At 43.6% G+C, this 14,619-nt stretch overlaps 1 protein-coding gene across 3 annotated transcripts in view; it reads left to right on the forward strand.

The window, feature by feature from the left end:
* NRG1 (neuregulin 1) overlaps nt 1-14,619 on the forward strand; it is a 104,218-nt gene that overhangs the window by 62,093 nt on the left and 27,506 nt on the right. For all 3 annotated transcript variants that reach the window (XM_075726360.1, XM_075726361.1, XM_075726362.1), the window contains exon 2: nt 14,200-14,329. In XM_075726360.1, the coding sequence (XP_075582475.1) occupies nt 14,200-14,329 (130 nt within the window). The remainder of the gene's footprint in view (nt 1-14,199; nt 14,330-14,619) is intronic.

Genomic DNA, 14,619 nt, shown 5'->3' on the forward strand with positions numbered 1-14,619 from the left:
AAAGGCCATGGAAATTAATGGCACCCAGGGGTCATCTCTACAGTACCAGGAGAGTAAAAGATTGCACAGGCACTGTAACATAGCTCACCACTGGCATACTACCAGAACAAGACTTTCAGTGCTGCCATGATGTTGCTACTGCTAGTAACAAAATATGTGGCTTTGGTGGCATGAAGCAAGCCATGTTGGGTAAATGGAGGAAGACAACAATGTCTGCCACAGCACTATCTGTCATTTAGGTTTTGTGTCCTGTTGACCAAGGTTAAATAAGGCAGACAGCTGACATAGGTCTCAGATTCAACAGGAAAGTTGAAAAAGACATGAAGTCAGCTTTGCTCAACTGTAAGAGAATACCCTGAAGAAAGAAAAACAATCATTCTGTTTTGCCCTGAGGTACTCAGACATTGCCTTGTCTGCATTGACCTTGAAGTATTTTCCAGTGAGGAAATGCATCCTGTGAAAGGCAGGATGGGTTCAGGCTAGAATTGCTGTTCTTACTCTATATTCACCAAGGTCCTTGTGCCAGGAGCCTTACTGAGTTTGTGGAGGGGCAAACTGGTAGGGGAGGCTGCAGGGGAGGGCTGACAGCAGAAAGTGCAGAGGCACCACTCCCTCCAAGCAGCACGGCAGCTTTCAGGTGCAGCCTCATGCTCACGGCGTTGGCTCTGGCAGCATAGAGATGCGACGCTGCCTGGGCACAGCCATGATCCACCACGCGCAAGAGGCTGGCTTTCAAGTCCTTTCACCCCCACGCTCCTCAGCCCTGGACAAAATCAGCCAATGACTACTTTTGTCCTGTGAAAAGGCTCAACCTTTTCTAAATACTCCCAAGAATCAAAAAATTGGTCATTACCAAAACCCTCATCACCTCCCAGGCTGGTAATTTGCTCCTTGCAGTTCACTCTGGGTATAGCAGCCAAGGATCCTTTGAAAACAGTATTTAGAGGCAGTTTTGCAGTGGACTGCATTGTTTCTCAGGCTATGGTAAAATGCTGTTGCAGTGCTACAAGCACACAAAGTAGGCAGAATCCCTGCAGCTTTTGGTTTCTTTCTTCAAGCTACGTTTTAGCTTTCACTTGAAAGGAAAAAAAGAAAGCCTAACTTTTGGGGTTGCAACACAAGATAGGCTCGAAGTCTGAAAAGCAACAAAACAATACAAACACTGAGTGAAATGATTTTTTTATATCCTGCTGTTCTCCTTCTAACTTTAACGTAATCTCAGGATTTTGAAGGCTTGACTCACGGTTTTTAAATGGCTCAGACTATCAATCTTCTTGTTTTAGCTCATGCTACAAGACAATATTTTAAAATAAATAAATGCTAAGCCTACATCTTCCATAGCTTCAGGAGAGGTCCACCACTGCCACTGTCAAGTGTTTGCCTAAAACGTTGGCTCTGAGCACTTGGTAGCTTCCCCTTTCACCAGTTTGTGCCAAATTGCTGTCCTGTCCTGGAGACCTTCAGGAATTTCTCGTTGTTCCTAACCCTAGAACAAGCATGGAAAAGATTGATACATCTACCCAGTAATTGTAGCATGTGAAGCACATTCTGGTTTTTGGTGGAAATCACGCCTATCTTTGCTGGGCTCGGGTGTACAATTCTTTTCCAGCTTTTGGGTTGTCTTTTGGACTTTGTTATTACTGGCTGAAGCCCAGGAAATAATGCTATCAGACAAGCAATATGATGAGGGCAATCCTCAGGGTCTCCTGTGGGGTGGTGGATGGCAGTTTCCTCAGTCACCTGCAGGAGGCAATGATGCATTTGACACTCAAGGTTCTCATTAGCACACGTATTTTCTTTAAGGTACACCCTGTGGCACCATTAAAGGGATGTAGCAGTTGAGAAACCATAATGATTCAATTTGTAGGCTGAGAAAAGATGGAAAAGCAAACCCTCTAGCAGGTTTACTAATGAAAATGTGCCTTCATTTTGATGCAAAGGGACTCAAAAGTATTTAGAGGAAATGGAGCGCTAAGAAGGTCATTGGTAGGGTATCACATTCACTAACAGTTTTCTGCAATGAACCTGAAAGATTAGGGCCAATCTACAGGAGAAAGGAAATCCTTTCACCCCATGTAGTACTTTGAAATTAGGAGGATAAAAAGATGAAGGCTCTGTGGATGCCCAGCTTTACACTCCGTGTCTGGAGGGCTCCTTGTGCATGACACCACTGGAGTACAGCTTTCTGCTCTTACCCACACACCTAGGATGTCCACCCCACCAGGCTTTTCCAGTGTCACCAGTGCATTCCTTCTGCATCCCTCCAGCAGTTTCTCATCCCATTGCATGCCAGCCCCCTTACAGCTTATCCCCTCTTCCCTCCTGCTCACCCTATAGGTGCAGGTTCCCACCTCCAGGCAGCAATTGGGTGCTGCTTTCCCTAAAGCACTTGTTCAAACAGCCACTTCAAATGTTGCCCCCTGTTTGGAGGGGCTCGCATCTTCATTTTACTTGGAATACTCTCTTTTTTGGAAGAACCTACAAAAAATCTTGCCTATCACCATGAAGAGCTTCTTGATATTTTCTTGTGTCCCCATCTCTGTATACCTCTGTTTCTTGCCTTTTACATGCCCTGTGAACTCTTTGCATTTCTGGCTGGTGTTCTCCTTGATCTTGGTATGCAACGTCATGCCAGCTCTGTGTAAAGTGACAGAAATAATAAATACCAGAAAGGAGCCCATTCTAAGCTGAAGAGCAAGGACCAAGGATAGCACTGCCTTAACAAAAATGGTTTATGTGAGAAAGGCAGCTGCCATGTTTAAACAGGACACTTTTTTTCAGTCACAAGTTTTCCCTCATGTGACTGTGCGTGCACTGTTGCCACATCTCGTCCCTCAGCTGGAGAAAAATATTGGCTTTCTGCTGAAAGTATGACGTTCATCTGGACTGCATGTTCTCCTTCACTCTGAGACTGCCTTTTGCAGAGAAACACTCTGCTGAGGCTGTTGAACCCTTTTCTCATTTCTACAGATCCATCCCCTTTTCAGGTCTGTGTCTGCACAAATACATGAGTACGACAGTGACTCCATTAACACAGCAATTGCTTGGAATCTGTTAGCATTTCATTATAAATCTGATTTTTGACAGATTTATAACCAGACTGCAGAAATTAACTGCTGGAGGAAATGTGCCGTTTAGTCTCAACATGAACGCATTTTATTTTTCTACATGGTTGTATTTTTTCCTACCAGACTTTTTTTAGAGGCTAGAAAAATAACCTTATGCTTGTTCTAATGTACTTCTTTTAAAATGAAAAAAACTCCAACCTTTTCATAAATGTTTTAAAACACTCTGGCACAGTGACACATGTTTATTGCATAGTCCTCTCTGATGTTTCTTGAGAACAGGTACTGATTGAATGCCAGTTACTGTATCAGCACATTAAAATATAACTTCACTGAAGAAATAACAGCTGAATAAAATAAGGTTAGCAGGTAAATAAAATAAAGTGCCAGAACAAACAGTGCCATTGATAGATGGAAGGTAGCCCTTCCTATTGCAACAAATATACTACCGTTCATTTTTACAAGACCGAGTTGATAGCAGATACTAATTAAGGACAGCATCCCATTCCCTTTGCAGTAACCTCAAGTTTTGCCACAGAGTTTTGCCAGTGAGCCCAAGGTGAAGTACTGCACACCTTTTAATGCAGATGGTGGCAGAAGTCACAGGAGTGAGGGCAGAGGAGGGAGAGCAGGCTCACAGGACTGGCTATGGGTGTAAGCACTTACTCCTCTGTGCTTGTGGCTGCCATCCACAGCGGTTCACAGCTGGGCAGGGGAGGCAGTAATCACAGGCAGGTTTCACTGGGAACACACTGAGCTGGTGCCCACTAACGGGGCTCCTCCTGACATGTTGCGCCATCCTTTGAAGCCTGCTGGGAGTCGATCCCAGCAGGACTAAAGCCCACAGTTCAAAAAAACCTTTCAGGCTAGGCAACCTGAAATCTGTCAGTTTTGCCCCACTAGTCATGCTTTCTAGGCCATTCTTGTTTGCCTTTTTACTGACACGAATATGTTTTCCCTGAGTACCATTTCATACACACTTATTTTCAAAGAGCACTATAAACAATGACAGTTTCATACCTCCAAGCTGGAAATTAGGGAGGGAAATGAGAAAAGGCTCCCTTACTGCAGAAAGCACTTTCTTTGATAGAACTTTCAAGTGGTTTGACAGTTTTCTATAAAAGGACCCCGCTTACAGAGTCCAAAGGATCTTGCTACAAGCAAAGCACCTAATAATGTCTCTCTCCACTACTCTCATCTGTGGAGAGAAATTCCAAGCAGGGAAGTGGTAAGTCTGTGTTTTTCAGAAAAGGTGGGTGCCAAGGCTGTGCTGGTGGATAGCAGAGTGGAAATTTCTCTGTCCACCTGCCCAGAGAAGATTTTTCTCCTTGGTCTCAGTAAGCAACTCCAAAACAGGCCAGGAGGCTGGATCTTCTAGCAGAGCCTGCATTAAGAGACCCAGCAGCTCTGTCTAACAGTTTCTCATACCTTTTTCCAAGGGGAAGAGTCCATTTCAAATGTAAGGAACAAGTTTTAACAGCGAAAGAATAAGTCTTTCTTCTTTTCTACTGGTTGTATCTCAAAACTTGTTTTGAATTGTAAATCACCTTAAAAAAAAATTCAAGGCCTTGGAAATCTCTGCTGGGATACAAATCTCAAAGTAAACTGACAAATAAATTTGAGCTTTGGTGCATTAGGAAGGAAGCTGTCTTTGATAAGCATTCTAGTTCTTTACTATCTCCCATATCTGCCAGTCTTATTATGGGTCCTTTGTTGTAATGATTTCTTATCATAGGTATTAAGGAGATACTTGGCAACATGTGAGCAATACTTCGTGTTTTCTGAGAGAAGTTGAGTTTGCTGCATCTTTGACTCAGAAATGAAGGTATATTTCCGTACTAGTCTGTGTTTCAAAGGGTGTCCCAAGAGCCACCATTACATGGGAAGAACCAGTCTCTGGTACTCTGCTTTTCCTTGCTACTCAGAGACCTCAGGCTGGTTAAAGAGACTGAGCCATAATTGCCTTAGGGCCAGCACATCCCTTTCATGCCTCAGGTTTCCAATGGCTTCTTCTCATGGCCACCCCCATGAAGCAGAAGGCCACTGGGAAAGCAACAGGTAGTCTTCTGTGCTTTGGGGATGGGGGCGGTGGGGAGGGGACATGCCCTTAATGACTTTGAAGATGTGCTTCAAAATCAATGAAAGCTTGTTTCATTGTGGAAGTAGTATACTAGTAAATGTTTTTCACTGCGGAGTATGCAATAGGAGACAGATCAATGCATGCCCAGGAATCCTGAACTGGACATTTAGAATTATTCAAGGGAACGCTGCGCACACAGCTTTGTCTTGCAAACTTATTTAACATAGGGTATTTCAGTGGGCAAGCTTTGCTTTCAACAAGGCTAAACACTTAAGGCACTGTGCTGAAATCCATTCTACTTCAGAAAAACTTTTTAAAGACACCAATGAAAAACACGGAAGTGAATGTGCCTATATATTAAGCAGGTACTTGAGTGCTATCTTGAATTGGTGTGGGCTTATACTCTCAGTTTTAAGTACGTTCTTGCTGAAATGCTTTCCTGAAGTAGGGTTCCCAACAAGGATTGTCATGTTGACTTTATATGAAACATCATTTGTAATAGAAAGCTTGCATGTTTCCTTTCATAAGCTGCTGAATGGTCTTTACAATCCCCTCATCTCTGTGAGCAGACAGCACTGAAGAAGTGAAGAGATTTTGCACTTATCTGCAGAAATATAATTGGATACTTGAAATTAATAAGAAAAATCCTTCAGAGGAAAGAGGAATAAGAACAGATTTTGACCGACCATGTTATAATGGGATGGAAGTATTTCAACAGTCAATGTGATAAGTAAATAGTTATGTCAGTATCACTATGTACCCACCAAGGCAAACTTGATGGTACCAAGTAGAACCTGTAATACAATCCTCTGCCACAGTAACTTTCAGAAGCAGTAAGACAACCCTGCTACCTGAGCTGAGACTAACTGCAGCTCATGAGAGTAAGATTTTTTTCTTATTATTTATTTTAGCAATTGAATGTGGGTTACAGCACTGGTTAACCGCATGATTGACCCTCACAGAAAGCATCAGACATGGACTGGAGAAGGGAAAAAAACCCAGGTTTTACATCCTGAGGCAGGGAGAACACTGTAAACACAGCTGTACTTGCTGCCTCAGGGAACTTACTGCTGTGCCAAATATGCAGTTGGATTTGGGCACCTGGAGGGCCCTAGGATCATAGAATCATGGAATCATTTAGGTTGGGAAAGACCTTTAAGATCATCAAGTCCAACCATTGGGTTAGTGTAAGGATTTATCTCTGGACAGTTCCTTGAAGGACAGCAATCTGTCTTCATAATCTTCATAGTCTTTGTGTGTTTGTCCTTTCAAGTCTGTCAAGGTTCTTTTTTCCTCTTTTTTTTAAATTAAAAGTCTTTTTGAGTTAAAACCATTAAGTACGGTTGTTTGCTGTATGCAAAAATGGTGCTGTTTGCATTAGGGTGCTCTCCATGCTGCCTTGCAGAATCAGGATGTTTGAGACTTGAGAAAAGAGCCCAAGTTCTCTGCTTTACTAGAGCAAGTCCAGTCCTCCTGCCAGGAGGGAGGTTTCCAGCTAGGTCCCATCAGTCACCTCGCTAGGCTAAAATGCAACTGCAGATGGTGCAGTAGGCCCTTTCTCATTGATTAGGCAGGGTCATGACACCAACGGGAAAACCTGACCTGCCCAGTGGTTTGGTGCAATCAGTTCTCCTGGGATTGATATCTACAACCTGGCATACAGAAGAAGATGCCTTTTCACCTGTCCAACCACTGATTTCTCTTCTTTATGCACTGGCTCCCCTAGTTGTGCACTGGAGGAGAAACTGAACTCTCTGGGCAGCTCTTGCTTTGTAAAGCTTCACCTCCTCTTTTAAGTCTCCTTTACAGTTTCAAGGGCCTGCTCTGCATCTGCACTGATGTTCCTTCCCCAGCAGTGTGAAGAGATCTTTCAGAGCTCTGTGGAGGAGTTGTGAGATACACGGGAGTAAGGTCCCCTGTGATGGAGCGCATCTTACCAAATGTATTATGGGATGTTTTGCATGGGCTCTGCCCCGTTACGAATTTCCAGCCCAATGAGTGATTTACCTTACCTTGCTGCACAGCAAGCATGGAAAAGAGCATGCAGCCTCTGAAGCAAGGTGATCCAGGAATCCTTTTCTACAGTTTATTTGGCCACCCAGGCTTTTCCACATGGTGGGATGTTCTCCAGCGCAGCAAAGGACTCCACACTGGATAAAGTTCACCGTGTCATGGCAGTTGCATTCAGCTCCTTATCTGCTGTCTGCTTTACTCTAAGGCCTATAAATTTTCAGACCCTCCCACCGATTCCTGGCATTTTCAAGGCTGATTGAGAATCCCTCAATGGTAAAGACACTTCATTCTCTTGCTGTTAGTTTAGGGCTCCTGGGCTTAGACCTGTTTTTCCCGCAATGGTTCCATCTATGCATATTTCCTCTGTACCCCCTTTCTTTTGTTTTTTTCCTGTCCCTCCCCACCACACACACATTTTTCCTCTTGGGACCCTCTGGCCTGTCACTGCCTTCTGTTTTGCCATTCACATCTCCCCTCACCAGTTGGGGAATGTTTTCTAAAGGCACTTGCAGACCTTTTGCAGACGCTTATCACATCACCCTAAAGTGAAAGCTGACATCTTTCCTGGCAATGGGAAAGTATGCCTGGTCTCACAGCCCAGTTTCAACCAGTCTCTCCATGCACCCTTGCACTCTTCCACAACCCACACTGCCCCCCTTTTTCTGAAAATTCTAGTGTTTGCAAGCAGTAATTGCATTTCCTCGCTAACAACCTGTGAGCTGTGGGTGTCTCTGCCCATCTTTCCTCCCATCTCAAAGTTAAATGAAGTAAACAAAAATTGTTCCTGGTCAGGCCATCTTTAGCATGTGTCACCTCTTGACCCTCCCTGGTGAGCCAGATGCTGTGCAGGTCTCGCAGTTGCACGCCTGCCAACTGGGTCAGTCTGTTGGCCTATCGGGGAGGAAGCGATTGGGTGGTGCAGTGAGCTGAAACGTCTGTCTTTTGTTTTTGTTTTTCTTTTTTTTTTTCTTTCCTTTGCTTTGCTAAGGTTGGATTTGTGAGGGGAAACCGCCGCCGTGTCCGTGTCATAGGGGGAAGAGGGACATGCTGCCTTGGTTCAGCAAGAGTTTATGTGCTCTCCCTCTTTCCTGAAGTTTCTATCTTGCAGACCCAGCAATTTCCTGTTTCCTTCTTGCTGGCCCTGATCTTCATAGAGATAGTGCCAAAGTGAGAAAGCATTGTCTTAGGGCCAGAGAGTAATTCCACTAACTTGTAAGTACTTAATTCCAGCTGCTGGCAAAACAGCAGGCTCCTTAAATGATCTCCTATGAAGGTCCCAGGAATCTGTTACACTGCACATTATTTGTGAAGACAGAGGCTGAAAAAATGTTATAACTAGATTGAACAGCCAGTATGACATCACCGAAGCAATGTGAAAAATTCTGAGCAGCTCCATGAAATAGACCATAAAAGCTTCCTATAGAGATCTGGGATTCTTTTTCTGTGATGTTTATCTGTTGGTGTGTATAGGTTTTTTTAAACCTTTGGTATGGTCAGAGCTACATGGATGCAGCTTCAGCTCTGGAACCATTAAGTATGAAGGACATGAAACACGTCCGTCTGCACACCTGCTAAAATGGAAATTCTTGTCTGTTCAGAAAGGGGCTAGTTTTTGACTGCTCTCAGGGTTTGGCTTCTGTTCTCCTTGAAGGTGCCCATATAGCTTTTACTGCCCACAGTTATGCTGCAGCCAGCAGTTTTCCTCATTCAGTGCAGTACAGAAATGCCGAGGTTTTCTGCAGTCGCAAGTACTTTGCAAGTTGGGCTCATCAGGTACTCAGTGGGAAGAAAATGTAGATGGTTTAACTGAGACATAGAGGGATTAAGTACTGCGGCCAAGGTTACATAGGAAATCAATCTACCCTGCAGATCAGGGCTGGACATCTTTAAACTGCCCATCAGCAAGTCAAGAGCTTTTAAAGAAATGAATGAGCTTCAAGTGAGGGAATGTGAGTTAGTAAAGCTGACTTTCTTCTGGAGGCATACACACTTTGTCACCCCAAAGCGCACTTGTGTGCACTCTCTCTCCCCCTCCTTCTCTCCCTCTGTCCCTCCCTCACTCCATGCAGGTCCCTTGCTCTTGTATTGGCATGAGCTGCAAGTAGGCTTTGCTCAAGCTGCAAGTAGGCTTTTCTCAAGCCTTAATTGCAGAAAACAGTGATAAGCAGAAGTATTTGTTCTGTTATTCCCCAGTAATTTACTCTTTTTGTCCACAAAAGGAGACTGGAAAGGTATCCATCTGCAGTCCAATAAGGTGACATATTTACATCTGTAAGTGGCCTTTCAGTGAGAATGGCAAACCTTCCTTTGTGCTGCAGCTGCCACTTGGCTTTGTCTCCATCGAGTCATAAGCATCTCACTAGTCACCTTGCACGACTTTGAGTGTGTCCTCTGATTTTACACCAGCTTTGCAGAAACTCAATTCAAAGAGATATGGATACTATTCTGTTTAGGTTGCAAAGCCCTTTCCTCTCAGTCTGTACTCAGATATCCCTTAGGGCTCCTCTCAGCAGACTGCCTCACCTGTGCAGGGCCTGGGAGTTCTGCTGCTGTAGCCACTGAACTTCAGAGGGTTTTCTGGAAAGCAAGAGAGAGAAAGAGAATGCATTTTTCTGTTTCAGGACAAAAAAGGGTCAGAGATTCCCCAGGTAAGCTCAGAATTACATGAAGTTGTGTCTGTTTGATATGAAATGATCCTAAGGTAGTTTTATAGCAGTAATTCATGTTTTAGAGAGTAGTTTTTGAAAGATGTAATAGCTCCTATTTTGCCTCTTTTTAATGGCTTTAGGCAGTTCCCATAGATGGCAGACCTCACTGTTTTTCAATGCCATGTGAATATTTGCATTAGTGGGGACTTTGTTCATACTTCCTGCAGTTGCTTTTTTAAGTATGGTGTTTCTGCATTCAGGAAAGAAAGAAAAAAAAAAGGTAGAGTACGGAGTGTTTTCAGATGTTATCTCATGCATGATATTTTCAAATTTCATTACAGCATGTAATTTAGTCCTTTCAGTAAGCTAGGGGTTTGGTATAGGACTCTAGAACAAACCAACTTTTCTATCTTGTGCTTGTACAGTTGCAGAAAACATTGCAGGGGGTATGAATTTTGGCTAGGTGAATAAAGAACAACACACAGATATGTGATCTACAGCTGTGCTTTACCTCACCACTGCCGATCATTCCCACTATTCACCCTCCAAGCCCATGTCTACTAGAGATGTATGGAAAGGCAGTGTTTTGGGGCTAGTTATGGGCTGTATGAAATGGGCTCTGATGAACACCTGCTCCCAAACACCACATTTCTTCCGTTACGTGGCTTTAAGTGAAACCCAAAACCATAGTTAGTGTTTCTTGTATTTAATTTGCAAAATAGACTTACAGTGCATACACTGAATGCTGGCCATATGCCATAAAAACTATGCATCCTTTGCAAAAAAAAATTAATATCAGAATTAACTCCCTGGAGACTTTTTTCCTCCCCTCACCCCATGGAGTTACAAAGCTCAGGCAGATTGGGACTACGGTGCCAGTGGATCAGTAATGCAGAGAAAATTCTCGTGCAAGATTTATACAACAGTTTTGAGCATACGATGCCAAAAACGTGGGTAGAGGCACTCCTCACAAATATGTGTAAAGCCCTTGCATCATGAGATTTCTCTGAGAGCTGCAGATTATTCCCATCTCTAGTAATCAGTTCAGAGCAATTGCTGCTATCCAAAGCTCACTTACACCAGCTGGGAAATAACTGTTACTTTGAAACTCCACAGTGATCTGCTTTTGATTGAGCTGCTGCTTAAAGAAAAAGCAGTAAACAAGACGATGAAAACAATTATAGATAGCTACAAGCCCACTTGCTACTATATCTACCTTCATAATTCAATTTAAAACATTCCATTAGCCAGCAGGGTAGCAAAATGGTTTTTTGTCAGAAATGCTGCAGACAATATTGCTTTTTTTCGCTTCCAAATTAATGCATTAGCTTTCTGAGCTCAAGGACATCCCTCAGAGTGCTTGTCTCACTTGCAGGTTGAAGTCTCTCGATGAGGAAAAAGGATACAATGGGGGATAGGCTATCAGCAGGGATAAGCTTATTAGTGAGTTTAGCTGTTAAGATTCACAAAGACTTCAAAAGGTGCATTACTATATAGATGGGATTCACTCACCCGTGTTTGTCACATTTTAGGTCTTGGTGTGCCATAGCCTGTTGTGTCAGGCATCTCCTTTGGGCTAATAATCCAGGCTCCTTTCAAGCCAGTGAAGAAGGAAAGGCTCTTCCACAGGTCAAATCTCCCTATCCTAAGATTCATGTCAAGGATGGTGGTCAACCCACTAACATCAAGCATAGACGACCCTTTACCACTGAGCTGATGGCAATCTGTTGGCCAGCTTTTTGTCAACATTGGGTGCAAAGTCCTGTTTGAACCAGTGCTAGCCAAAAGAGTGTCAGACTACTCTTAAAACATGACCCCTTTTCCTGCCTTTAGACAAGACATAAATTTATGCTGGTCTGAGAGGTTATAAATCATGCTTTGAGGGGCTGGGAGAAAGGAATGTGTTATTACGAGGAATTAGCACTCCATGTTTGCATTTCATTAGCACTTAGAGGCCCCAGTCAAGATCAGGGTCTGGGGAGCTGTGACACAATGGGTGGGTGCAACAGTGAGAAACAGGAGGGAGCTGGAGTTTTGGGAGAGGTCATAGGAGGGCTTTTCCTGGCTTGTCAGAGGAGGGCACCCCATGCAAGCAAGGTATCATGGAAGAAAGAGAAAAACACTGGCATGCTGGTGCTTGATGGCAAAGGAAGGAAGGGGTATGAGAGATGTTAGCTGTACAGGCAGATGGGATTTTGATGGAGTAAAAGGGGGTATTAAATATCCCAGTCACTATCTCATGTCTCATTGAAACAAGATAGCTAAAACCACTTTGAAAATTATGCTAGCCAAGGTGGCCCATTCTCCCAAGTGCTAAAAATGCAGTTTTACTTGGAAGATGATGGGAAACACAAGAAAATCAAATGTGACAGAGACTACTTTGTCCTTATTCTCAGAAAGAAGAACTCAAAATGTATGAGTGGTATTTGTTGATAGCCAATCTGCTAAAAGCATGTTTTCTTTGGATTCAGTGTGTGCAGCAAATGGTAGAATGTCACGCATCACCTACTATAAACATGCCCCTTGGGTGCCTTCATGTTAGAAAAGGCTTTGAATATCAGACAACTTTTGTGTAGGTGCTTGGAGCTGTCTAGTCAACTCCAGTGGAATCAGTCAGGAGATAAAAGCATTGTTCCACCTCAGGGTAGAACCTATCTTTCAGAAACAAAAATATTGGGATTTGTTCAGCATTGTAACAAAATTTCTTACTTCTGTATGTCTGGAGATGGCTAAACAAAAACCATGCAGGAATCTTCCCCACTTTTTACAGATGACAGATAGTCATGTCAGTTAGTTTTAGCCATTTAAAAATTAGAGGCATATTCTCAAGAGCTTAAGCTTGCTCTGAAGTCAATGTAGGGAGACAGACACCATCAGAGGGACTGTTTATCCCACCCATTGTGCGGCTAAGTTAAGCTGCTTTCTGTGAGTGGTGGAACACACCTTTCAACTAAACTATTCACTTTTAGGCAGATAAAATCAAGTGAAATGAATAACCTGAATGATGTGCCAGAGATCACATGGCCCATCAGTGGCATGGTTCCTGAGCTGGATACTGGCTGGTGTCAAGGCTTCAAGCATGCCTACCCTGTTTTGACAGAATTTAGAGCAAAACTTAGCCGAACTAGGGGGCAACCAGAGATTGTAGTGTGGGTCTGTAGCTGCAGCCTAGCAGGTATGTGCCTGACTTAGGTTTAACTGAGCTCATAGAGGTGGGTTTTCAGGCACAGAGCAGCGTGAGGAGCTAAAGAGATAATATGTGCTCCCCATCATCCCTGTTGCTGTTAGCTAGTTTTGGGCAACCTCAGGTAGATTCACCTTACAGTACTAGTTACCAGCAGTGAATGCAGTGGGGACTTTTTGAGCACTGTCTCTCCTACAGTACTGCTCCCTTTGGTCAGGGCACTATCATTTCCTTGACAAGAGATTGCATGGGCAAATCCTAAGGCTGGGATTTCTCATCCTACCCTTGCAGCCTCTTTAAAGGTTGCTAACTAAACCCTGCTCCTGCCTTCTCCAGGTATTCCCTAAACGCAGTAGGGAGTAAGCTAAGGATCACAGCAGGCACAGTGGTACTTCCATTTAATAGCAATTTAGACACCTAAATGTCTAGCAGCGTTGGTGGCCAAAAACTGTTAATACTTCATGCAGATGAGCCCATCTGCAGGAGAAGTGAGGTTGGCCTCCAGATCAATGTTTCCTGTGGACACAAGGGTGGCAATCATATACAGTCAGGAAAGGACAATGCCTCCAGCCCCCTGTCCTCTCCCTCCCTGCACAGTCAAACCAGAGCAGGTACAGCTCTCGTTTATGATCAGGGGAAGAGGCATTCAGCACTCAGCCAGTCCCCTGGGAAGCAGGCAGTAGCTGGTCCGAGGGGTTCAGTCCTGATGGACTGAATCAGCACAGGGTCTCAGGTTAAACTCCACTGAAAAAACACCTGCTTCAAGGTAATGCCAGAAAGAAACTTCATCCAAGGCCTCATTTTATTGGGCACTATATCAGCAGGCTGCAATGACTCACACCCCAAAATCACTTGAATGCAATTAGTGCAATATAAGTAACTACACATAAATCACACATTTTTAATGAAATACACAAGTTGCAGAAATTTAAGGTCACTTGATGGACAGGGCAAGTGAAATCATCCCTTCCTCCCAGGCTGGGTGTAAGGTAGCATATCTCTGAGGTATGCATTTAAACTCCACCCCCTGTGTCAATCAACAAAATACAGGGTCAGCTAATTAGTGCTTGTGGTAGCAGCAGATAGAGAGCTCAGAGGATTTGCCAGATTCTCCCTGGCCTTACTTCTTCCCTCACATACAAGTACACTTACAGTCAGGAATTAAAACTAAGCAATTCTGATCCATATTTTCACTCTTGTCTTTTCCAGCCACTTCCACATCTACAACTGGGACAAGTCATCTCACGAAATGTGACATAAAGCAGAAAGCCTTCTGTGTAAATGGGGGAGAGTGTTACATGGTTAAAGACCTCCCAAACCCCCCAAGATACCTGTGCAGGTAAGAAATCCTATTTGTTTACTTTGGTGGAGCCACCAGGTTCCAGAAATGCTTTGTCTTTAAAGGAGCACCTGAGCAATTTCTTTTCCTGTACTTGCAGCATTAGATACTTCTTCATTATTAAGCATGTGGATGTGAAAATAACCTACCAAGAATGACCTCTGTGTTCTATATGTGAGGCATAACAGAGGTTAAACAGGAAATCTTCCCATGTGATACTGGCACAGCAAGCCTCATTGATGTTTACATGTCATGAAGTAACACAACTTAAGCCTTATGTTAGAAATAAT

The sequence above is a fragment of the Pelecanus crispus genome, chromosome Z (assembly GCF_030463565.1).
Source record: "Pelecanus crispus isolate bPelCri1 chromosome Z, bPelCri1.pri, whole genome shotgun sequence".
Taxonomy (NCBI): Eukaryota; Metazoa; Chordata; class Aves; order Pelecaniformes; family Pelecanidae; genus Pelecanus; species Pelecanus crispus.